Source organism: Fundulus heteroclitus, chromosome 20 (genome assembly GCF_011125445.2).
Source record: "Fundulus heteroclitus isolate FHET01 chromosome 20, MU-UCD_Fhet_4.1, whole genome shotgun sequence".
Taxonomy (NCBI): Eukaryota; Metazoa; Chordata; class Actinopteri; order Cyprinodontiformes; family Fundulidae; genus Fundulus; species Fundulus heteroclitus.
Genome location: NC_046380.1, coordinates 38,263,589 through 38,290,658, shown reverse-complemented (window position 1 = coordinate 38,290,658; position 27,070 = coordinate 38,263,589). Strand labels below are relative to the sequence as shown.

The window sequence follows — 27,070 nt, the reverse complement described above, 5'->3', positions numbered from 1 at the left end:
TTATTTTCCGTAACAAATAAAAAAAAATCTTCAGGCTTTAAAAAAAAAATAAAATCTGTAATCTTTCTTTAGATAAAATAATATGAATGAAAGAAAAACCCAGTCCTGGACAAGCTGTAGATGACGAGTATGAGAAAACAAAATACTATCTCACCTGATAGTGGCTGTATTCAAGCATCTCCAGCATCTTGTGATTGTCAATTAGAACGAACAAAGAAAATAACGGCTTAATCCCTTTATTTTGACACCATGGAGCGTGCTCGGCAGGCTAGCTGGTGCAAATCTGACGGCATACTTTAGTCCTGCTTTATTTATCCTGGGAATAAGCCTCATTAGTTATGCACGTTAAGAAATGGAGGAGGACATCAAGACTCGTCCTCCCATCTCTGTGTTTGTTCCAGATTAAACTATGAATTTATGTCTTTATAGAGCCCATTTGACGTCACGACCTCCAGCTCACAAAGGAGTCTTTCTGTTGATTGGCCAGTGGTCTGCAAACTGAAGTTTGCTTAAGGCCAACTAACATTTAATCTTTAGTTCTGCTCATCTAGTATAAAACATCATTTGTTCTGAGTGCCAGAATCACAATTGACACCACTGTCTCCCCAGAAAGAAGCCAGATAAAAGCTCAAATGTATACCGTGTTTACAAAATACCCCGTTCACTGTTTTTACTTTAAGAACGTAAAATACATGTAACTATCATCTGGTAAATTTGTAAAGTAAAGAAGATGAAACCCCTTTATTTGATTATTTATATGGTTTGTTATACAAGGTTAGCTCAAAATACATGAGAGGAGGGGTACCACTTTGGTAAAAGTTTCATAACTATCAGCAAATTGACAGCATTTTTAAAAGCAGACAACAGGATCCTGCCTCTTTCAGTTTGTGATATTATGCCACAAAATCAAAACAAGAAAAAATACTTTTATTCATCTATTTATCCCAGTTTGAAGTTTACAAATTAACAGTAAGGGCCATGAAACTCTGAATTGCAGTTGGGAAAGTGGGAGGTTTCTTTCCGACTCCTGACCTGAAAATCCAATATTTGCATAAAAAAACTTGGAAACAGCCCTAAAAAAAACCCCTGTCAAATCATAAGTATTGCACAACCTGATTCAGTTAATTGATTGCTACTGTGTTTGAAGAAGACATTGTAATTAGCAGTTTGTCTGGTTACTGAGCATATCAGCAAGCTAATACCGCTGATTTTCTACCTTGGTACTGGAACACTGTGAAGTTAAGCTGGATATAATTTTTTAATTCAAGTTTCAGCCTTAGAGGTAAATAGAATAGGTAGGCTAACCATCAGTACTTGTTCCAGGTTTACATTTTTCTGATATGCAATATTTATTTACCAGGGTCACCAAGAATGGCACACAGAAAAACATCCTGGGGCCATGGACTTTAAAATCGTATGGTGTCATTAAATAGTAGGTACTACATGTGCAATAAGGAAAGGATGAAAAAAGAGAAACTTTGACAGTGTTAACACAATAAAATATATCCAACAATGGGCATAAACTAAAAAGTATCACCTAGCTTTTTATTTCCACCACATTACCAATAAACATAAACAGAAATTTTCTAAAAATATGTATTTGTAGCTTATACAAAGATAAGTATCTCAAAAACACATGTCTTGATTGCATTCTAAGTTGGATGGTGAAAACATTCACCCTGACCATGTCTGGAAAATAACATTGCAGTTGAACAGACTCTGTTACTATGTTTGACATATGGAGTTTTGGGCTTTTTTCAAATACAAAAATATATATTTTGATGCCTCTTTGATGCCCAAGCAGCACCCCTTCATTGGGTTTTAGCTCCAACATATGCTACAGATACAGGCAATCATGGTAGGAGTGTGTTTGCAAATGTAAATCATCCATCATGGTATCTTTGAAATAAAGATTAAGCAGGAAGAGAGGCAATAATCAAGGTGCAGCAGTAGCAGGAAAAAAGAATGCTGTGCTCCAGTTTCGGTAGCTAACAGCTACGTTATTGCGTAAATTAGCTTAAAGTGCCTTTACTTGGTCCTACTATAAGAAACGATGAAGGACAATAAATATTCTCAGCCTGCACCTGTTAGATTTGTTGTTTCAATGACAGAGTTTGGGAGCATTCAGGAGCTGCACTGTGTGACTCAACAAGATTGTTTATATTAGCATGCATGTGTAAAATGATTAAAATAAAAATTGAGTCTCTAAACATAAAGACCCCACATAACATTTCTTCTTCTGCCAAACAAGTACAAAAAAAAACTAATTTCACAAAACAACCAGCATTGCTAAAAATGACAACATACCAGTTGGCAGGAGTCTGCTGCTCAGTCACCTCATACACCCCGTTATGTGTCCAGACAACAGCATTAACATCGTCTAAATCACTGACGGTCTGTCTGCAGAAAAAAAAATACACTTCACCTCATTTTTCTTTCTTTTCTAGAAGAAAGTCATTCTGCTGCCGAAGGTACAGCTGAACTGTCTTCCTCCCCTTCTCCCTGGTTTCGACCTTAGGAGAAGTTTTGCCTACTTTCGTTTCCCTGTCTTATATTTGTTCCTTTTTCTTCAAAATGAACTGACTTGTGTCAAAATCTTATTGATTGGTCAAAAATGCACAACACATTAAAATAGGTTCAGAGATAGTGAGATGTTGTAATGACAAATTAAAACACCATAATACTTCACCTTAAAGTCACTCTCATGCAGTGTCATGAGATTGCACTTAGCATATGTGACTTTCTCTGGTGAAAAAGGGTGTAAACTGTAATTGTGAGTTATTAGTGAGCTTTACGTTTGACACCGGCCTATTTATTTGTTTGTTACTCTTGTTTTAAACCTATAGTTGGCAATCCTGTTCAGAAACACTTTTTGTTATACTGGGTAAAATTCTCCTTCCATCCTGAAAGTAGTCAATACATTATGTTTTCACAAAAAGGAGGTCAAAAAAATAATTCTCTGTAGGAGATGCAGGCCTGTGAAAACTATAACCAATCTTTGCTGTTTAGTCCAAGCAGGCCCGTATTAAGACAATGTGGTGCACTATACCTCAAAGCCCCCCCCCCCCTTGCCCGTGCTGTCCTCCGGTCAAAAACAGACATAATCAAGGAGATTTCTGTAATGTAATTTACTATTTACTAACTTACACAACTAAATGTAGGCATGTGCAGTGACCAATATTCAAATATCTCATTTTAAAATGTTGAAATCAATAAAATCTTGATTTATTTATCATTTATTATTATTGTGACATCAGTGTTCACAAAACGAATAATGCATGGTCTTTCAACAATTTCAAGTAAATAATATAACAATTTATGAAAAATATATTTTTAAAGCATGTGTCATGTGGTGCCCCCCCCACGGTTGGTGCCCCTGGGCACTGGCCCACTGGCCCTTATGGATAATCCGGCCCTGGTCCAAGGGGCATGGATTTGTCAAAGTTTTGTTCCTGCTATCACACATAGACATTATATTCTCATCCCCCCTCTGTCCCTCTAGTTCTGGGAGAATCGCCATATCTGTTGGTTGTCCCACATGCCATCACTCTGACACGCTCATGTAACGCCAGTGTGTGTGCTCGTTCCCTCTGAGTTTCCGTTTGCTGGCTGCGCATGCGCACTTTTAGTGTTTATGTATCCGGTTAGCTTAGCTGTTAGCTTAGCAGCTAGGTTAGCGGTTAGCCGTTCATTGTAGCTCCGCTGCTCTTACCGTAGACATTGAACATTGCTGAGAGTCGCAAGAAGCGAACCGCGTGCATGTTTATGAAAAGAAGAAGAAGAAGAAGGCCTCAATAGAGAGTAATAAGACCAGAGTGGATTTGGGAGATTTTTTCCACACGATCCCCCCTGAGGAGCGGAAGAGAAGGTTAGGTCGGTCTTGCGCATGCGCAGTTATTCAAAAAGGGAAACTTCCGCAAAAATCGCTGACCCTAGCTTTAAAGTATGAAAGGAATACATTTTTGAGTCTTGTGTTGACCAAGTGACCTAAAAAGCACAGCGCGACAGGATGGTTAGCAAGACCTCCGTCACAAACGCACTGATTTTCTTCTAAAAATCTTGAAAAAAATCCCCTCCTTTAAATATTTTAAATGTTTGTTTTGTTTTCTGATTTATATTTATATCTCGTATACCATACCATTTTCAAATAGTGTCCATTAAATGTTTTTTTTTTATCCCTTATGTCACTTCTCACTGATATAACCATCCCAGAGGCATGATATATGCCACAAATACGAACAATTAACCAGAAATTGGCACACACAAAAAGGATTTTTCCAGAAACAACAGATTTGCCAGAGAGATATTATTTTAGGCTTGGCGTCTGTCACCAAAGTGTGCTGTGTGTTGTTTAACAAAAAAAAAAAAAAAACTCTGTTGCCTCACAGTAAAAAACGTCCAAGGACGTACAGCTAGAAAACAAAATAAATGGTGGCAACCTTAACATATTTCACACTTGATGACCAGTATCAAAAGATACGTAAATAAGACGGAGGACAGGGAGAAATGGTTGCAAAATGACTGTTTACAGAAATCTTGGCTAACAGATGATGGACAAAAGCTTTGTCAGTGCAGTGATGGTCTAACATATAACATCAGATGGAGAAAAGGCAATGACTGGGTTAAAAAACACACACAATGGGTCACTATTAATGCTGGATTTTCCCCCTGAAGACTTTGTTTTAAAATAACCAAAGCAGTGTGAAGTTATCTTAACAGAGAAAAATAAAAACAAATAAGCTTTGAAAGGCTGGAGAGCTACTGAACACCCCTTCAAGAAATAACGAGAACAATCCAATCAAAGAAACAGGAGGTTCTGTTAAATAGTGGATGTTTGTGGTCATACCTATAACGTCCATCATAAATATTGTTTGTAGATACAATGTAAGAGTGTACAAAAACTTTTATTTAAAACGTCAGTAATTTTCTTTTAGAATAATATCAAAGGTGTCAACTGTTCATTTTCTAAAACTAACAGGGAGATATGCCCTCTAAAAGAAATCTCAAAAACAAATACAAGGAACAGATTATGCTAATTTTCTGCCCCACAATTGTTTATCTGACTTTTGGTTTTGACCCAGCATTGCCTTTCTGCACATCTGATGATTGAATTAAATTTTATTCATATCGCATCAGTTCACAGCACATGTCCTCTCAAGACATTTTACAAAGTCAAATTCAATGACATCATACAGATTGGTCGAACAATTTCCTTTCTTTTTACACAGGGCCAAGTTGGTCTGGATAGCGTTTTTGCTTTAATGAATGAAGTCATGGTTGGTATATTTACACACGTTATCTTCGTCCGATATTAAAATTTGTTTGACAATCTTAAACATGTGCACTTGATGTAATATCTAAACCACAACAAGTATAGAAGGAGATGGATTTAGCATTTTCTCACATACAATTTTTTAAACAAACTTTGAAAAAATAAAACTTTGACGTACAACTAATTCATTTCGGTCATTGGGATTGAAAGTTATTCCTGTCTATTTTCTAAAAAAAAAAAAAAAAAAAAATGTTTCTTTAAAAAAAAACACCAAAACAGATAATATTATTGACACCATACAACTGCTGTTGAACAATCTAGGTTGTAAAGAATCCATCAATGTTGATATCTGATGTCATTGACAAGTTTTTTTTTTTCTGTTCTGTCTCTACAATTCAGCTGTTACGAATGCTGCCACAGTGCTGCTAAGGCTCACTGCCAGTTATTTTTCTCTAAGGTCAGGGCAATTAAAATAAAATCAATCATACACACTGTTTCACATTGCATCAATTTTCTGTTAAAAATCGATGTGAATCTGCACTTGTTAGTGCACCAAAGTAAGAAACATGATATATTGTTAAAGGAATGGACAACGTGTTCTGAGAGACTGCTTTCTGCTTCTATATTCAGGATAGTGAAAAAAGTCCAGTGTTTGAAGTTTATTGCAGTTAGTCAAGGCATTAGAAATAACATCCTCACGTGTCCTGAAGTGTTATCAATTATGCAGTTAGTAATGTAAATGTCTGCCAGTGGATGTTGTGTGACAAGAACAGAAAGTTTTGTTCCTGTTTTTGCACGGTTGTAGAGGTGAACACAAATACAGGGGGAAATGCCTGCTGGCTGAACACAGATTCGTTTTATAAAACTGAAAAGGCATTCTTTGGGAACTCATAGTAGAGTGTCTTTGTTTCTGCTTTGCAGTCTGCCCTTTTCCTTCAGCCAAACCTTTGGCTTTAAAGGGAACTATTAACAAGAGATGTACTGCATCAATCCCTTGAGCAAGCCCAGTTTCGTACTTTATTCATAGACTCTTTGTGAGGCAGGGTTTATTACCTTCTCAGGGAAAGCACATGGGTGTGTGTTCAGGACTTATGCCTTTAGGAGCAACAACATTTCGAGAGATAGTCGTCACTCTTTGACCCCTGAAATGAAACGGATCCATTCACATCTCTCCGCCAGCTCTTCTCCACACTCCAGCTATTCCCATTTCCCTGGCAACCAGCCGCTCTCCGGGGCATTTCGTCAAAGGAAGACATTTAAAAACTACTGTTTGCTAAAATGTTAAACTATTATTTCGGAATCGCTTTTGAAATGACCAAATGTTGTGCTTCTGAATCCCACCAGAGTCGGATTAATTACATAAAGCTAATGATAAAAACTGGTTGTGATTCTGATCCAGTGGTGAGTGGCCCGTTAAAAGAGAAAAACACTAAGACCTGATAAATAAATCTAGAATAGATTATCAGCATGACGATTTTGAGAGTACCTGAAACTAGATGTTTAAGACCCAAAGGAAAACTGCTTTAGATGTTTTTTCTAGTAATTTGTAACTACAAGCACAAGACTTGTTAAATGGTAAATGGACTCAATTTATACAGCGTAGTTCTAGTCATACTGACTATTCTTTACATTATAGCCACATTCACCCAGTCGCACTCACAAACACACACCAGATATGCATGAATGTGTGCATTCTCGGTAGAGAATGCTTGGTAGGCAACTTCGGATTAAGTGCCTTGCCTAGGGGCCCATTGACATGTGACAAGAGGAAGCCAGAATCAAACCCTCAAATAGTAAAGGGTTCAAACATCTCAAACTATGTTTTAAGTAAACTCTAGGCAGTGTGGAATACGCCAGTTCAGGTTTCACTGGGTAATCTGTTGTGATTTTGATGCTTGGCAATTTCTTATGTGGTGCTCATGCTAATAAAAGCAGTAAAATTGTAGTTTTCTGTGTTTTCGTCAGGGGACACCTCACAATGTATAGAAGAAAACTGTTCGAGGGTCTCCAACCAAACTTATCGACAGTGGACGTGCAGAGTTATTGTGATTTTTTTTTTTTTTTTACTTTGTATAATTTTCTTTAATAATGATGCTTGTCTAATTTCCCATCAGAAACAAACAAGTTGGGTGAACTGAAGTAATTTTAAATCAAATCAGGGGTATGATAATTTGGGGCTTAACTCCACTTTTCATGACCTGTCCAGACTGCTGGAGATAGGCTCCAGCCCTCTGCTACCCTGCTACCCTGCAAGGACAACTGGTTAGAGACAATAAATGGACGAATGTCTTTTCTCTGCATTTGTGCCTGCTGCTCACTCAGGGCCTTAAAGCATGCAGGTTTCTGCCAGCTGCTATTTAAACAGCTGACTGAACGAGTCGCAGATTTTCGGTACCACTTTGCGTTTTGACAATGTGACGCCCTCACCCGGTGAGTGCGTGACTCTCCTTCTGCTTTGTACTTGTGCAAAACAAACGGTGCAGTTCTCTTCTGGTTTACAACTGTGTATAGGGCGATAAACCAATTTGAGTTAAATAACTTCTAAATGTGAATGTGTTCAAGGTTAAGGTCACAGTTACTGGTGAGGGTTACAGTTAGCTTTAAACCGAATGTTTTGATACATACTGTATTACTGAAACAGACTCCTTTCTGGAAATCATGGGGCCTAAAAACATAGCCTGTAGCCAGATACTTCTCAATATAAGAGTGGGTTAGCAGCGAAAGTTTGAGCGGTTTAATTGTTATGATTATTAACAGTGCTGTGGTTGAATAACTTTGAAGGAGCAAGTTTATTTGAAGTTGAGGATAAAATAGGTTTGACAATAAAAATTAAAGTTACTGGTTGACGTTATATTGTTCAATCGCACTAAGGGTTTTTCTTTCTACCAAATATAATGAACAATACTGCAAGTTATTACAAAGTGGGATTGTGTGGGGAAATGAACATTGCCCTATTATGGAGATGAGATTGGCTTCTAACGGAAATGAGATGTCATTTTTTAGATGTAACTTTCATGAGATAATCAGTGTGGGTTTCACTAACAGCTCAAAAAGTAACTAACAAATTAAAGCTCAAAATGTAACCGTGATGACCTCTGAATTGAATAAACACAGGGTACTTTAACAAACATTAACTACTGTATGTGCCCTGCAGCAAATTTCAATACAAGACAAATAAAGAAAAGTCAGAGTAAAATTTGCTTCATAGGCAAGACCGCTTTAATAAACACTATGTGATGTCTTGAAAGAGTAAGAAGACCTCTTGAACATTTCCAATTTTTTACCTTTTATAACTGAATCCTTTATGTGTTATTATTGCATATGACAGAACAAATAAGAACATAATTGTGAAGTTGAAGATAGAAGGCATAGTTGGTAGCACTGTGGCCATGTAGCAAGAAAGTCGTGGATTGAAATCCCCGCCTGGAGTCTTTCTGTATGGAGATTGCATGGGTTCTCTCTTGGTACTCCGGCTTCCTCCCACAGTCCAAAAAGATGACTGTTAGGTTCATTGGTCTCTCCAAATTGCTGTTAGGTGTGAGCACCAGCCCCCGTGTGCACGGATAAACGGCTAAAGTTAGATAAAAACCAGTTGAATCACCTGCATGTAATGAAATCACAGTAAAAATGCAGTTGGGTTTATAATGTGCCACAGGCCATGTAGGGGGGAAGCAAACATTTAGTCGAGCGTGATCAAAATGGAACCTTTTTTGTCCTACATGCAAAATGCTACGTGTTGCAGAAAACTGACCCTGCATGTCACCCTGAAGTGTCCATTCCTAGCATGATGCTAACATGGTGATGGTAGCATCATGCTGCCAGGATTCTTTTCCTTACCAGGAACAGAGAAGCTCATTTGAAGGTGGATGAAGATCAATAGTGGGCAAACCTTGAAACTGTTCATGGTCTTATCCACCAAACTGTTTCCAGCACTGAGCTGTTCTATATGTTTCTGGCGCTAGCGTAGGTCGGATGCTGGACCAGAGGAAAGAACTGCTTTCATCAGTAGCTAGAGGCAGGCTCATGGAGAAGCTAATCGAAACTTTCAGAGTGCTATGTTTAAAGCTCTGGATTTTAGTTTCGTTTTTGACATCAAATTTAAAGCATGGAAACAAAGCATTCCAATGATTATAAAACATCTGATTAGCATCAGAATAGCATAAGTAGACTGTCGCTTATAGTATAATTGGAATGTTATCATTACCTGAAACACCTGAGCTAGGTCAGTCCCTTGCTCAAAGTTTCAACTGAATCCATAAACACTTTTTATGACCCAGTTCTTTAACATTGTTGGCCCTTTTTTACTTATTTAAGGTGGTATAAATAAATATTGCTCTAAAAGCTGTGTTTCACTCCTGCTTTTCGGCACATTTGTTGTGAAGCGTTGATTCGGATTGTGACATGGTAATTTCACAAGGGGCTAAAGACAAATGCAAGCCACACTTTTCAGTATTTGATTCATGAAAGATGTTAAGAAGCATAATTCCTTTCACCAACCACTATTTATGCACTACTTTGTGTTAGCCCATCCCACAATATCCCAATAAAATACATTTTAAGAGCAACTGTGACATGATAAAATGCGGAGTTCGACATTTTAACCTTTGCTCAGTGGCGATAGATCATATCATAAAAAAGTTGGAATGTCAACACAATGGATGGACAAAGCAGCAAGTTTGTTTTTGTGTTTTATCACCTCTCTTTTTTGCCTGACCTGCTCCTCCATTCAGGTTCCGCATGAAACCGACACCATCAGAAAGTCGACTCAATTTTCCCTTCCAGCAAAAACGTGAAATAGGCCTACAGACTTCTGGGAGAAACATGGGATTTTTTTTCCCCCCCCTGCATTTACAAAACTCCTTGGACACTCAAGACAAAAGGCCATTCAAAATTCAAATCTACAGAACACAATGTGTCTGTTTTTCACAGTTAGCGACTGGAAAAATTGGCATCATGAAAATTATCAACAGTGCGGACCGTGACCACTCCACTGTAGCTGCCTACAGACAAAGCTTCCTCTCCTTTACAAATCTAAGTTTGAGTCTCATAAAATCCATATAAAACATGTGACTGAAGAGCAAATGTTTATTTTCCAGATCATTACACACACTGACTCCAAAGAGTGCAGGAGAAAAGGCAACAAACTGATTAAAAGAATGAAATATATAGATATATTTTTTCACCATTAGTTTAACAGCAGCATGTGCCGGGGCCCACAATTGCCTCCGGGCATTTTGCTTCCTTGCCGTATTCCCTTAGTTACATTTCCCCAACTGTCTGCAGCTACAGCTGAGACATGCCACTTCATCAAAAGGAGGAGCTTAGGACAAAGAGATGTCTTCTCTGCTAAACACCCTGAAGCCTTTGGGTAACAGTAGCGAGAATGTAACATCCTCTTCCAAGAATTAGACACGGTGTCCTGCCACTGTGGGATTTGGAACATGCACTTGCTTAAGTTGCAGACAATAGTGCTTAATTTAGCGGCTATATAAACACACAGAGCCCCATTATCACAGCTGCTTGCAGAGCAGTAAAACGATGCTGAACAACAGAGTGAAAAGGGTCAAACTGAACGGCCTTCTGCGTGTTTCCACACCAGTAGGAAGAGTGGACATGAATGTATATCTGTATTTAACAGATTCAAATTCTGGAAACTTGCAGAGACATGTCCTGTTTCTTTGAAACCATTATCTTGAAGCATCTACTGGTTATTCAAAATGGAGAACACAGCTCTAGGTGTACTCCGGGTTTCGTCAACAAAAGGCTCTCTCTTAGCTCGACTACAGCTCCGTTTATGCCTGCCCAGAATATCAAAGAGCACAAAGATGAGGCATTATTTTGCTCAATGCGCCTGGAGTTTGAAGCAAAGGTCAGAGTAAACCACAAACAGCTGCACGTGGAATTAAATCAGATAAATTTTAAAGTCTGGGACTTTTTTTTAAGGCTATGAAATTATTTTTAAAAGTCTTTGATTTCTCTGCAGAGTGAATTCGACACAAAATATAAAGCCCAAACCCGGAGGGAACGGCTTGTATACAGATTGACACGATGCCTTAGTCAATGGTCTGCATCTTGATTTCAGGAAAACATTTAATTATAAATCCAAATCTAAGGTTCAGGGATAATCAATGTTCAACTCATGCCTGCCTGTCTTCATCCCTTATGTTTCCAAAGGGTAGAGGATCCTAGTTGTTTATTTTTATTTTTATTTTTATTTATTTATTTTTATTTTTGGGGGGGGGGGGGTTGGGTGGCCCTTGGAAATTAAGTCTTCGAAGCTGACAAATGTAAACTATTACTCAGTCAATGGAATCATTGCACATTGAATGATCTTGCTGCTGAAAAGTGCTATCTACATAAACTTGCCTTGCTATATGTCTGATTTGAAGTTTTCCAACATATCAAGTTTGATATTAATCTTGATCTTTGGACATGTAGTTTAATGGATACAAATGTTTTTTTCTTCTCAACAAGGAATAAAAGCAGTATTTTTGTTCTTGGCAAGAACAAACACAGGATGTAAACGGTAAGTTATAGCTTGAGGTATTGTGATGTATTAGCTCAGTGGAACATTAATGTATGTGGAGTTTTGAGATATTTGCACTCAGCCTCATCATCAGTATATTTCAATTATACCTGAAGATTCATATATTTAATAAAAGTCAGCTATTGTTATCCATCCATCCATGCATCCATCCAGCCATTCAATCCAGCCATCCATCCATCCATTTTCCATCACGCCTATCCCTTGTTGGGATAGGCGTGAGAGGTGGGGTACAACCTGGACAGGTCGGCAGTCTGTTGCAGGGCAACACAGAGGCACATTATTAATATTATTATTATTATTATTATTATAATTATTGTCAGGATTTGTTTAACGATGAACTCAGAACACACACACACAGGACAAAAGTTTGAGAGGTTTATTGAAGAGTAGATGATTGATGAGAGGTGAAACCAGAGATGCTGAACTACAGAGGCTCAGGGATGCAGGTGAAGGCAGGAGCTGATGGCCCGGAGACAGAGAGTCCACACTTGCTAGGTGCTGCTCGGCTAGCAGGCCTCATAGCACTCAGGCTAGCAGTTCATTGGAGACACCAGGGCACCGAGCTGAGCTTCACCAGGGCGGCTAGTCAGGTTAGCAGAACTTGAGAGACACCAGGGCACAGAGCTGAGCTTCTCCAGGGCGGCTAGTCAGGTTAGCAGAACTTGAGAGACACCAGGGCATAGAGCTGAGCTTCTCCAGGGCGGCTAGTCAGGTTAGCAGAACTTGAGAGACACCAGGGCACAGAGCAGAGCCTTTCCAGGATCAAACAGTGAACAAACAGTCTTTAGAGTGACTGGCAGGACTAACCTTAACAACAGGAGCAAACAAAGCTTCCAAGGCAAAACGGGGACTGGCATGGAGAGGTGTGGAATGATGATGGACCAGCACTAAAGTGAGGCAGAGGGAGGTTTAAATAGAAAGACTAACAGGTGAAATGCATCTGACTGAATAATTACTAACAGGTGTGACTGACTGCAAGGAGAGTGGAGTGAAGGCTGAGTGGAAGGGAAGGAGGAAACTAAAATTTAACAAATTAAAACCCAAACAAGGTGGAAAAACTGAGAATAATAGTAAACCAAAGCCGAATCAAAACTAAACCATGACATTACCCCCCCCCCTCAAGGCCGGTCTCCGGACGGCCTAACAGATCAAACAACCACCAACCCAGGGTGGGTGGAGGGTGGTACGGATGGCGGGCTAAAAATCAAACAAAAAACTACCCACTCAGGGCGATCCAAGACAAAGTAAAAACGAAAGCGGACTAAAGGGGTTTCTAACAACCCCTGGTAGGCAAAAACAACGCATCTAACAGATGCTGACAAGCGAGCATCGCCACCAGGCTAACGGGCAAGACTAGACGCACAAATGCTAGAGGGAAGGAACGGGCGCACGAAAACGCCAGAGGGAAGGAACGGGCGCACGAAAACGCCAGAGGGAAGGAACGGGCGCACGACAGCGCCAAAAGGAAGGAACGGGCGCACGACAGCGCCAAAGGGAAGGAACGGGCGTACTTAACGCCAAGGGGAAGGAACAGGCGTACCCAGCGCCAAAGGGAAGGAACGGGCGTACCCAGCGCCAAGGGGAAGGAACGGGCGCACGACAGCGCCAAGGGGAAGGAACGGGCGCACGACAGCGCCAAGGGGAAGGAACGGGCGTACTTGACGCCAAGGGGAAGGAACGGGCATACATAGCGCCAAGGGGAAGGAACGGGCGTACATAGCGCCAAGGGGAAGGAACGGGCGCACCACAGCGCCAAAGGGAAAGGAACGGGCGCACCACAGCGCCAAAGGGGAAGGAACGGGCGCACGACAGCGCCAAGGGGAAGGAACGGGCGCACGACAGCGCCAAGGGGAAGGAACGGGCGCACGACAGCGCCAAGGGGAAGGAACGGGCGTACTTGACGCCAAGGGGAAGGAACGGGCGTACATAGCGCCAAGGGGAAGGAACGGGCGCACCACAGCGCCAAAGGGAAAGGAACGGGCGCACCACAGCGCCAAAGGGAAAGGAACGGGCGCACCACAGCGCCAAAGGGAAAGGAATGGGCGCACCACAGCGCCAGAGGGAAGAACAGGCGTACGACAACGCCAGAGGGAAGAACAGGCGTACGACAACGCCAGAGGGAAGAACAGGCGTACGACAACGCCAGAGGGAAGAACAGGCGTACGACAACGCCAGAGGGAAGAACAGGCGTACGACAACGCCAGAGGGAAGAACAGGCGTACGACAACGCCAGAGGGAAGAACAGGCGTACGACAACGCCAGAGGGAAGAACAGGCGTACGACAACGCCAGAGGGAAGAACAGGCGTACGACAACGCCAGAGGGAAGAACAGGCGTACGACAACGCCAGAGGGAAGAACAGGCGTACTGAAAACACCAGGGCTCAAAACACACGCTGGAGCACGACTGGCATACAGAAACGCCAGGGGAACCCGCCGGGGCGTGCGGGAAACGCCGGGGCTTGGGGAAGAACACGCCGGGACGTGAGGGAAACGCCGGGGCACAAGGGAAGCAGGAACATCTAAAACGCCAGGGAACAAGAACGGAGGGCGTACTAACACGCCGGGGAACCGAGGGCGTCCTAAGACGCCAGGGAACCACGAATCAGAGGGCATCCTAACATGCCGGGGAACCAAGAGTCAGAGGGCGTCCTAACACGCCGGGGAACCGAGAATCAGAGGGCGTCCTAACACGCCGGGGAACCGAGAACAGAGGGCGTCCTAACACGCCGGAAAACCGAGAACAGAAGGCGTCCTAACACGCCGGTGAACCGAGAACAGAAGGCGTCCTAACACGCCGGAAAACCGAGAACAGAGGGCGTCCTAACACGCTGGGGAACCGAGAATCAGAGGGCGTCCTAACACGGCGGAAAACTGAGAACAGAGGGCGTCCTAACACGCCGGGGAACCGAGAACAGAGGGTGTCCTAACACGCCGGGGAACCGAGAACAGAGGGCGTCCCAACACACCAGGGGAGCCCTGAAATCTAAAAACCAGGATACAAAGGCATTCTAACACGCCGGGGAACCAAGAGGTCTAAATTCTTGAAGACCGAGGAACAAGAAGGCCAAAAAAAACTAAGGAAGCTCGAACTAGCCAAAGCTAAGGAGCGTGAAACAGCTCATAATCAGGGGTCAGAAGTCTAAACAAGCGCTAGGACCTAAGGAGTGCTGGAACCTAAGGAGCGCTGGGACCAAAATAAAGAATCAAACCAAGAACCAGAAAATAAAGGCAAGACTAGAAAACTAGGTCAGGGATAACACCACAAAGAAAAACTACAGGAAAACTACTAAGTCAAAACAAAATACTAAAGCAGAATTATGAGACTAAAGCTAAACTAGAAATTAAGGCAAAACAAGAAAACTAGGACATGAACAATTACACTAACGTGAAGAGCAGAGAACTAAAGCTATAATGAGAAAGCAAAGCAAAGCTAGAAAACTAAGGCAAAATCTAGAACCCTAAAACAGAGCAGGAAAAAACAAAAGCAAAACAGAGACTAAGAACTCTAAGAAAACAAAGAACCCCCTAAATAATTCTAAACTGAGGAATTCTAAATCACCCAAAACTAAAGCCGAGTTTAAACAAAATAAAACAGAAAGCACTGGCCTTAAGGGCGCAGGCAAAGACGGCTGCTAAGCCGCAAGAGTCCTCGTGGAGGTCGTCCTGGACGAGGCAGGCGGCGGAGCAGCATCGCCCGACTAAGCCCTTGAGGAGGGCGGCCCCGACGAGGCAAAGTCAAGCGGCCCGGAGACCTCGGTCGGCGGCTCCGGCCGAACAGAAAAGTCAAAAGCGGGCGCCGTGGTGGACGGCCCCGGCGAGGCAAAGACGAGCGGCCCGGAGTCCGCAGTCTGCGGCTCCGGCCGAGCAGGAAAGTCAGAGGCGGTCGCCGTGGTGGGCGGCCCCGACGAGGCAAAGTCGAGCGGCCCAGAGTCCGCAGTCTGCGGCTCCGGCCGAACAGGAAAGTCTGGTGCGGCCGTCGTGGAGGACGACCCCGGCACGACGAACCAGAAACAGGAGTAGCACCAACTAAGGCCTCGGCCTGAGGCGAAACTACTCCCTCGGAGGCCTCGGCCTGAGGCGAAACTACTCCCTCGGAGGCCTCGGCCTGAGGCAGGGCGGCTCCCTCGGAGGCCTCGGCCTGAGGCAGGGCGGCTCCCTCGGAGGCCTCGGCCTGAGGCAGGGCGGCTCCCTCGGAGGCCTCGGCCTGAGGCAGGGCGGCTCCCTCGGAGGCCTCAACGCGTCGGAGTGCCCGACGTCTTAGCCGGGAGGAGCCAGACGGGGAGACAGAGTCTGTCAGAGGGGCGGCTGCAGGCCCAAGGGGAAGAAGGTCATCCCGGTCTCCATAATAAAAACTCCACAGCTGGTCCTCCTCGATGTGTGGGGCTCTGTTAGATGGAACATCGAGCTTTACTCTGGGGGCCAGCTGGGAGTCATAGAGGTGGTGACCTAGGCGATGGATGGATATGCGGCTTCTCTTCTCGAGCTCTGGGGTAGCGGTAAGAACTCCCACGTAAAACACCTGGGGAGTGGAGTCGGCCTTGATCGGCGGCGCAGGGTCCCGGGCAGAAGCCATCCTGGCATACCTCTCTCTCCTCAGGCGTTCGCACATATCCAGGTATGCGCGGATCTCCGGGGTGTCAGCCCCTGCAGGTAAGTCCCATGTGGTGTCTGAGTTCATCTTTGGCTGGTCCATACTGTCAGGATATGTTTAACGATGAACTCAGAACACACACACAGGACAAAAGTTTGAGAGGTTTATTGAAGAGTAGATGATTGATGAGAGGTGAAACCAGAGATGCTGAACTACAGAGGCTCAGGGATGCAGGTGAAGGCAGGAGCTGACGGCCCGGAGACAGAGAGTCCACACTTGCTAGGTGCTGCTCGGCTAGCAGGCCTCATAGCACTCAGGCTAGCAGTTCATTGGAGACACCAGGGCACCGAGCTGAGCTTCACCAGGGTGGCTAGTCAGGTTAGCAGAACTTGAGAGACACCAGGGCACAGAGCTGAGCTTCTCCAGGGCGGCTAGTCAGGTTAGCAGAACTTGAGAGACACCAGGGCATAGAGCTGAGCTTCTCCAGGGCGGCTAGTCAGGTTAGCAGAACTTGAGAGACACCAGGGCACAGAGCAGAGCCTTTCCAGGATCAAACAGTGAACAAACAGTCTTTAGAGTGACTGGCAGGACTAACCTTAACAACAGGAGCAAACAAAGCTTCCAAGGCAAAACGGGGACTGGCATGGAGAGGTGTGGAATGATGATGGACCAGCACTAAAGTGAGGCAGAGGGAGGTTTAAATAGAAAGACTAACAGGTGAAATGCATCTGACTGAATAATTACTAACAGGTGTGACTGACTGCAAGGAGAGTGGAGTGAAGGCTGAGTGGAAGGGAAGGAGGAAACTAAAATTTAACAAATTAAAACCCAAACAAGGTGGAAAAACTGAGAATAATAGTAAACCAAAGCCGAATCAAAACTAAACCATGACAATTATTATTATTATTATTATTATTATTATTATACATTTTATTTAAAAGGCGCCTTTTTGGACACTCAAGGTCACCGTGCAAAAAAATAAAAACACATCAACGTAAATAATAAAAATCGAAAACACAGAATAAGTACCATTTTAAAAGATACAAAGGCTGGGACAGGGAGATTGATATCAAAGAGAACAAGGAATCTTGTTCTCCAGTTGGGGTTTGTGTAAATGAAAGGATCAAGCTATGAAAAGCACCGCTTGCCCACTGTTTCGTCCAGAGGAGGATCCATGATGCTTTGGCCCTGTTTCTATTCCATAGGCCCTGGGAACCTTTATGGAGAGCATGGTATCATCAACTCTTTGAAATACCAGGAAAATGTAAATGAACATTTGGTGGCTTGTACCTGGAAACTGATACTGGGCCATCATTGGGTGTCTCAGCAGTATGAACACCTTAAAACATAAGACCAAAGCATCACAGGAATGATTCAACAGGAAGAACAATCGTCAAAGGCTACACCTTTTAAAATGTTCAGATTAAAATGATCCTATTGCTATAAAGATGATGTTTTTTTTAATAAAGACTTGTAAAAATGTAGGTTGAAATATATGCATTGATTCAGCTAAATATTATAAGTGTTGCTGAAGACTTAGGATGTTGTTTCACATGACAAGGTAGTACATCTTCTGAATAACGGCCATGATTGACTAGACCTGCTATGTCCTCCTGACCCGCGGCAACATTTTCTTTCTTAAATAGGATTCATTAGACTGAAAAACTTTAGAACAATTGAGAGTCAGGGAGCTTAGTTAAGAAAGAGGAAGCAGTAATGAAGCCTAGGCGGAAATTCAACTGAGGAAACTGAATTACTTACATTCATCCAATCAGAGGCTCATCCGCCTCAGACGCAAGCCAATCGGCTTTGAACCACACCTCCACAAAGCCCAATCAGCATCAAGAGTTCATCTTAAAAGGTCTTCAAATCCACGTCTCAGCCTGCTACCCAGCCATAGAACAAGCAGTGGTTGCGCAATGTCTGATTTGGACTCAGGTGGCCCTGATTCAACCCACCTCCATCCCCTTCTCCACCATCGTAGCCAAGCTCCATCTGGCTTTTCCATGGTACTTCTTTAAACTCGTCCCTATCAGAGTGTAATTCCTCCCGGACTCTTACTGCATTCCCTGTTTCATCTCAATCGGTTCGGCAGAAAACCGCCATGTTGAGTCTGGTTCTGCCAGAGGTTTCTTCCCAAAGGGGAGGTTTTCCTCTCCACAGTCGCTTCATGCTTGCTCATCATGGAAAGGTTCATGCAAACCTGTTTATCCAAGCTGAACCAAGCTGACTGAACCAACTTCGTCTATCTCCACTCCACCACCAGTTTCAGGCCTGGGGGAAACATCCCTGTTCTCATACACCTGCTTATGCATATTAAAGTATAATTCAGCGGTAATGTTTCCTGCAAGGTCTTAAAATAATTGTATCAATAAAAATCTTCTTTCCGTGTGAGTTTTTCAGATTGAAATACTGAGTTACATGAGAACGCCTTTTAGTCACTTCTAAAACTTAGATCCAAAGATTGTCAGTCCAAAAGTTATTTGGATGTTTTACCATATTGCTAACACAATTTCCCACATGCTCAAAATGCCTAATGCAGAGATGTTAAATAGCCAGGAAGAGTCATGATAAGGTTTTAAATCAAGAGAACTGTTTGGCAGGGTGGTGGGAGCATGATGCTAAGGGGTTGGTTAGTAACTCAAACATGCCCTAAATTCAACAGCTAGACTATTGAAACTTAGGCAAAGTAGGGTGTTCTAAACACACATCAAAACCGGTTTTAGAAGGATGAAAGCAGGTTTACATGAAGCTACTGAATAGATTTCCCAGTGCACCCCACCTTTTTAAAAATGTATTGAATACTCTTAAAAAGCCATGTCAATGCTGCTGAACTGTAACCTGACTCTAGCCATATGGATTTCGCTCCGCCTAGCTTCACTCACATACATCTGGGACCTCTTCCATAGAGAGTGATTTCTCCAACCAATTTTATTGTCTAGCCAATCAGGACGCAGGGCTGGAGTTTCATAGATGTGACGTAGTGGAGAAGCGACCGTGACGTGAAACTGTTTTGATAGCAATGGCGGCTCATCGAGGAAGCAAGCGTTAACATTGATGCTGCTATTTCTTCCGTGTTGTCCAATCTACCTAATATTGTTTCATTAAAAGAACATCAGAGAACGCCTCTGAAGGCTTTTGTTGGTGGAAACAATGTTTTCGCCCTTCTCCTGACTGGATTTGGCAAGTTTTGTTTTCCGGGGCGCGTCCGCAGCGGACATCTTGTCGGTTAGCGGTTAGCGCGAACCATGTTAGGAGGCCTTTAGTCCTCAACGCGGTCGGCCCGGGATCGACTCCGACCCGCGGCGATTTGCTGCCAGTCTTCCACCCATTTCCTGTCAGCTCACTGTCAATAAAATGCATGCCACTAGAGCCACAAACACATTAAAAAAAAACTTTTGTTTTTTTCTGCATCGCTCTCACAGCGTCACGGGTTATCTTCGGTGTGAGTGGTTGAAATAGCACGTCGATAAAGATGACAGACAAGTGGCTTATCCAATCATATGCAAGGATTTTTGATAAGGCCCAGCCTTCAAAAAAGGTAATTCCTATGGAGAGGTCCCAGATGGATGTGGAGCTAGGCGGAGCGACATACAGCTGGCGAGAGTCAGGTTAGCTGAACTGACCTATTTAAATAAACTAATCAATTCCAACAGAATTGTAGACGAATATCCATCCAGAATCTCCTCTGCAGAATGATGATGGCTACACAGTGTGTGGTTGAAGAGCAGCTTGCTCCGAACCTTCAAATCAAATTGCTTCAGGAGTTTATATTTTAACCTGTATGTAAAATTTTGACCCTAAACAGGTTAAAGGAAGTTCCCATGACACACAACTCGTCCCTTATTTCTGTGGTAGTTCTACCTTTTTCTGACATGCCTGAGTCGGGTAAGCTGCAAAGCTCACCAACACTCTACTCTGGCTGTGCTGATACCATCTTAAGCACAGAGACACAAAACATCCCAGAGGAAAACAACACTGCAGCCCACAGGCACACAAAGGCTCTTTTCACAGCTGTGCATCCAGCAAACTCATAAACAAGAGCGTGAAGCCTGAATTATAAATCCTGGATGTTTCCACACAAAATCTCAAAAACAACAGTTGTGTTCAAAGTAATAGCCGCGTGTTTTAAAACTTCAATAACACTCAAAGTTCCTTCATTATTATGAAATCAAATGCATGGAGAGCACGGCGAATTACAGTCGAAAGCAAGATCTGTTATCAACTTGCAAAATGTGAGAGAAAGGGAATATTAGGCTGTGCTGGAAAAGACTCATCTAGACTCAAACCTTTGCTGTTTAAACTGAAAGAAGCGGAAAATTTAGCTTTTCTGCAAATCACCAAAGCAATAATCACCACATTTTCTGTGAACTGCTTCATTTCTGTGCCGTAAGGAGCTGACCAACCTCTGGCACCTGGGACAAGCTATTCCAGCCCAGGACCACTGGATAGCTCTCCACGACTCCTCTGTGTCTCTCAGTTTCTTAGTCTAGCCTCAGAAACAGCACATTGGATGTATCGCCACCAGTTTTCAGTTGAAACATGATCAGGGAATGCGCCTGGCCACTCCATACTGCTAAATAGTGTTGGTGTGGAACCAGGATGCTGCTCTTACTGGTGTGTTTGGGCTGCTGCCGTGTTGAAACACATATTTCCGGCATAGAGCCACATGACCTTTTTTACTACTGCATGCTCTCCGATATGTGATGAATTGGCCCACCATTACAGTATGAGAAACATGGCAAATATCATAATTCCTGCACCACCATGCTTTACCATTTTCACAGTGTAATGTCGACTGATAAAATGGGGGCCCCACTGATAACACGTCTGCGGCCCTAAAAACCCTGGCTTTTATCAGTCCATAAAATGCTACACCCTTTTTCTTTAGGCCCGTCATTCTGTTCTTTGGTAAACACTAACCCCTTAGGCCCATGTCATAAAAAAAAGGAAAATCCGGGGGCGTCTGAATGTCACAGTACTCAGGGGTAACTGTGGACCTTCTTTGATCACTCTGAAGCTTTGACTATTCTTTCGTCCATTTTAATGAGATTTCTCTGTTTTCACTCACGACTTCCTGGTTTGGGTTTCCTCTCTAAAGCGTTTCAGATCATTTTAGCTCAGCAGCTTAGAGTTTTCTGTACTTTCCTAAATATACTTTGACCTTAATCAACTTTTCAATCAAAGTACACCAAACAACATCTGGTAACGACCCATTTTAATCCGTCCTGGACAACATTTGCCACCTTCATCCTTAAATATGGGCCACCTGTTTACTCACAGAATGAGTCACCTCCCTGACTGGATTAAACACTGCTATAACTTAAAACACTCCAAATTCAATTAAACATTAAACATCTGCACTCTGCGTGTCATGACTGCTGGGTCTGTTGGCTTTCTAGTGCTGTACGGCATGTACTGGTAAATCATTTGACATGTAGGAATGTAATTTTACCGAAACAATTAGGCGACTAAATCAATTTATCAAAGGTAACTATTCGTACAAAACAAGGGAAATGTTTGCTGAATTTTTCACACTACTGAAGTTAGCAGTGTTCTGGAACAATAAATAGACTGGGTGTGTTGAAGAAACCATTTCTTTTCTTTTACTCAGTCGATTTAATAAGTGCAAACATTTAGGTTTCACCCAGCATTTACACGTCCAAACTATTTGTTCAGGATGTTTCTTAGTTTTCAGCATTAGAATCTCTCTTTTCATTTAATTTACTTTATTTTATGTATTAGTTTATGTATTTTGAAGTTCAAGTAATCAGTTTGTTTCAGCAGGCCGTTTTGATTTTCTTTTCTTTCTTTTTTTTTTTTTTTTTTTTTTTTGCCCAGAGGAGTAAAACCACCATTTCATCTGTGAGACAGAGCATTTCGTCTTTAATTTTAGCATTTCTTTTTCATTGCTGGAAATAAATAAAAAGTTTCTTTAACGTTAGCCTCACCACGGATCACCATGTTCTGCACTGTGAAACGGGCCTGTGTTTACGACTTTGTCCTGGCATTAACTATTCAAGCATGCTTGCCTTTTTAAATTAATCGTTTCAAAGGTTGTTCAGTGACTTCATTCCCAATGTTCAGTATTTTGTGCTCCTTGTGCTTCCTTGGAGCAAAGTGATCTCTGTGTACAAGGATATGAATTGGAACTTGAGATGGCAGATCTTGTGACGAAGCATTATATAAATAACCTTCAACTATTTGAAAGGAAAAACAGGTAAGGAAAAACAAATTGTTAGTGCAAACATCATTATATCTTAGATTTAGAACCACAATTACTTTCGGATACTCTACATGCAGCATACATCGTGCAACTGTTTTTACTAAGAAGTCAGGTTTTCTTTATCATAAAGACAATATGAATTCCCTCTAAAGCCAGAGTTCCAATCAGGAAAGTGGGAGATTTCGACACCAGAGTTTATTGACCATGACTGCCAGACATACAAAAGGTTGTGAAAGTTGCAGGTGTAAGCTATTTAGGATCACCTCTGACAGTTGTAATAGTATTAGTAATGTAATAGTAATATCATCTTTATTGTCATTGAAACATACATTGAAACATACATTACAACAAAATTTGTTCTCTGTTTTTAACCCATCACCCATGTGCGGCGCCCGGGAAGCAATCTGGGGTTAAGGGTCTTGCTCAGGGACCCAGAATGCAGGCGCTGGGGATCGAACCGGGTACTTGCATCCTTCTCTGAGTGCAAGCGCGCTGCTTTAACCACTAGGCCACCACTCCCTTACAATTTGTATTTCATTCAACTAGTGGCACGTCGAGTGCTGCACAGTTTCTATTTCCGCATTCTGTGTTAGAACGCATTAAACGGAGAGAAATACGTTGTGGTCGGCTTGAATTGCGACTAGTTGCAACTAGAACGCACTCAACTCCAGCACATGATCCGAGCTCTGAGTTCAACACAAATCAAACACAGTAGTAGATTCTGGTGGGAAATGTGTGACACGGTTAGGTCTTTTCCCTCTCTTGGGAGGGAACTTTTGACTTTCCAATGGCAGACTGTGTCATTCTTTTCTTTTTTTTTCACCTCAGGAATATCACCAAAATTAGAAACATTCTGTCCAGGGGTGATGCTGAAAAACTAGTCCATGCATTTGTTACTTCAAGGCTGGACTATTGTAATTCTTTACTATCAGGCAGTCCACAAAATGCAGTTCAAAGTCTAATGATAATTAACAAGAAGGATCATATTTCTCCAATTTTAGCTTCCCTTCATTGGCTTCCTGTTCAATCAAGAATATAATTTAAAATTCTCCTTCTAACGTATAAAGCCCTTAATAATCAAGCTCCATCATATATCAGAGCTCTGATTACCCCGTATGTTCCTAACAGAGCACTTCGCTCTCAGACTGCAGGTCTGCTGGTGGTTCCTAGAGTCTCTAAAAGTAGAATGGGAGGCAGATCCTTTAGCTATCAGGCTCCTCTCCTGTGGAACCAACTCCCAGTTTTGGTCCGTGAGGCAGACACCCTGTCTACTTTTAAGACTAATTTTAAAACTTTCCTTTTTGTCAAAGGTTATAGTTAGAGTGGCTCATGTTACTCTGAGCTACCTCTATAGTTATGCTGCTATAGGCTTAGGCTGCTGGAGGACATCAGGGTCTATTTTTCTCACTCTACTGATTTCTACTGTTCTCCAGTTTTGCAATGTATTACATTGAAATGACTGTCGTCATTTCAGCTTTTAACTTTTTGCTCTCTCTCTTTTTCTTCATAGTAGGTACACCTCGTCTGATGTTCTGTTAACTGTGACATCATCCAGAGAAGACGGCTCACCCGCTACTACCATCTAATGTAGAACAGATTACTGGATCAATGTGTGCTTCTGTGCTTCTTTGTTTCTCTTGTTGTGTCTCTGCTCTGTCTTCTGTAACCCCAGTCGGTCGAGGAAGATGACCGTTCATACTGAGCCCGGTTCTGCTGGAGGTTTTCCTTCCCGTTAATGGGGAGTTTTTCTTCCCACTGTCTCTTCAAGCTTGCTCAGTATGAGGGATTGCAGCAAAGCCATGTACAATGCAGACGACTCTTCCTGTGGCTCTACGCTTCTCCAGGAGTGAATGCAGCTTGTCGGGACTTTGATGCAATCAACTGGTTTCCTTATATAGGAAATGTTTGACCAATCAGTACAATTTGATTGAATTTGACTTTGTAAAGTGCCTCGAGATGACATGTTTCATGAATTGGCGCTATATAAATAAAATTGAATTGAAATGAATTGAATTCTTTCAGGTGGAGAGTGTTGCTCACACCAATTTTCATTGAAAGTTTCTGGGCCGCAGTTTATAACCACACCAACACAGTTATTTGACAAAAGGTAGTTGGATGCCTCAATGAAATCCTAATGTAAGATTTAACATACGCATGCTCTAATTTCTCCATAGAAAAACAATGGTTAATTTTGTCTCATACTGTTACATTTCCCATGGTAAAGTCATGCCTGTGGATGGAAAGAAAGGTTTGATCCCGAGAGCTTACTGGTGAAAGGACAGTTTTGAATCTAACCTTGTTAGACAAACAACTGTCTGTCACTTTAGAGTGCTTTGCTGAAGACTTGTGTAACCCTTGTTGGTGTAATAACATATTTAACTTGATCCCAGCAGAACAAAGTTTTGTGCACAGTAAGAAGAAGGAAGCAATTATTGAAAGAAATGAGTTATTAGTCCTGTTTGCTGCTTGCCACAAACCATGTAGGGGACAAAACAACCAAGCAGAAGAAGATCCTCCAGTCACACGAGAACAAATCTCAGCTTGAGCTTAAACCTGGTTTATGCAAAACACTACAGGTAAGTGTGGTGACTAATTCTGCTCATCAACATGGCCTCCACCATCCTCCCTTGGGGTAACAAAAGGCCTAAAACAGAGCCGGATGTTCACCTTCCAGCAGGATAACAACTTAAACATACAGCCAGAGCTGTATGATTCAGCTCAAAGCGCTTAAATATGCCACAACGTGATAGTCAAAGGCCTAAATCCAACTGAAAAGCTCAGATTTGATGGATAATCTCTATCAAATCTTACTGAACTTGATGTATTTTGCACAGAATGGGCAAATTTCTGAGGCTCTAAATATGCAAAGCTAGGAGAGGCATACCCCGTCTCAAAAAGACTTGCAGCAAAAGGAGACTCTGCTGTACTGTCACAGGGAGGTAAACACAGATGCATTTGTAGTCACGTGTTGGTCTGTCACATAAACGTCTAGTAAAATTTAATTAAAACATTGAAGCTATAAAAAAATAAGAGAAAAAGTGAAAATGTTTGCAAAGCCATGTAGTGCTGCTACATCTGAATCTCCTCTTTTCGTGGTCCAAGAACAGCGGCTGATACTTCTGACATAATTTAACCCTTGACTAGACAGGTGTTGCAAAGTGAGGGGAGGATTTCCTTCATCATCCACAGACATGTTGGGTCTAATCAAAAAGAGCTTTGAATGTGTTTACTCCAGCATCACCACACGCTTATTATTCTTATTCCTAAAGCTAAGCTAAAGGAAGTCAATGTGTTGCTTAGTGCCGTAAAAATATATATCTTTTAAGATACAATTTGCTCAAAGCAACTTTCTACTACGCCCACAGTTAGAAAGCCATGTGAAAATGGAAAGCCACGTGCCAAAAACCACCGTAGCAGGATTTGATTTTCATGCCAACGTTGAAGGGGTATAGAGCTGGAGTTTGTGTTGCACGCCTATCAACAACCACAGAGCTGAAGATAGAAACCAACCTGTTCTCCAAACAAGTCAACAACTTAAGTGTCTTCATCACCCAGGAGCAGATTGTATCCAGCCTAATGCAATCACATGCATATCTGCGATAATTAGCGGAAATCGTGGTGATCTTTTCTCTTTGACCCATTTGTGCAGAAAATCAAAGTAAACCCAGTGCATTAAGCTATATAGAAAGTATCTGACAGCTGGAGTTTTCTGGTAGCATTAACTCCCACAAACCTAAAACACCAGCCGGGGGAATTTTAAACCTTAAAATGTAGTGTTGAATTTAATGAACCCTCACTTTTTTGGGTAAGATGTATGTATATAATGATGTTTGTATTTGCATAGGGGTAACTTCCAAGTGGCTACAGCAGCACCCAAATGAATGAAAAAGTGTCAGTGTAGTGGAGCAAATAGGATTAGGTGGTTTGCATGCCAAATGTCTGGAAATAGGAATTCTCTCAGGAGATAATCCCCCTATGGATTTAACACGGTCCACTCTCAAAGAACTGTGTTTTGCGTCGCAAGTGCTGACACAAAAAAATTGCTGACGACAAAGACCTCAATCAGAGCAAATTAGCAAGTTTTTAAAAACGAGAAAGCCTTTCATAAGACGTGGAATCATTCATCAAAAGGATGAAGAGCTACTTACACAAACGAGCCTACCTTCAGGACTTCCATGGATATCCAGCTGCCACAAGCTGCAGGTGTGTCAGGGACGGTGAAGGCGTGCCGGGCTTTGGGGAGAAGAGGGTTGCCGGTCCACCGCTCACACCGCTCCCCGCTCTCTTGAGCCAGGCGATGGACGACCGTGCGCCTCCTTCTGATCTGGACCTGTGGCGTCTCGGATGTGGAAGGTAGGGGTCTTTGACCGTGCTTGCAGAGGCCATGCAGGTCTGTGGGAATGCTGAAGACCCCAGCCCACCCAAGGATACAA

At 42.5% G+C, this 27,070-nt stretch overlaps 1 protein-coding gene across 4 annotated transcripts in view; it reads right to left on the bottom strand.

Annotated features, from left to right (window-relative positions):
- The window catches only part of mitfa (melanocyte inducing transcription factor a), a 34,155-nt gene extending 7,287 nt beyond the window's left edge, over window positions 1-26,868 (bottom strand). For 2 of the 4 annotated variants that reach the window (XM_036124602.1, XM_021322478.2), the window contains exon 1: window positions 155-383. In XM_036124602.1, coding sequence (XP_035980495.1) covers window positions 155-187 — 33 coding nt within the window. In that variant the 5' untranslated portion in view covers window positions 188-383. Of the gene's footprint in view, window positions 1-154; window positions 384-2,307; window positions 2,367-26,785 lie in introns of those variants that run through there. The other 2 variants (XM_021322482.2, XM_021322485.2) reach the window with 2 other exon arrangements.
- Between the last annotated feature and the right edge of the window lie 202 nt (window positions 26,869-27,070).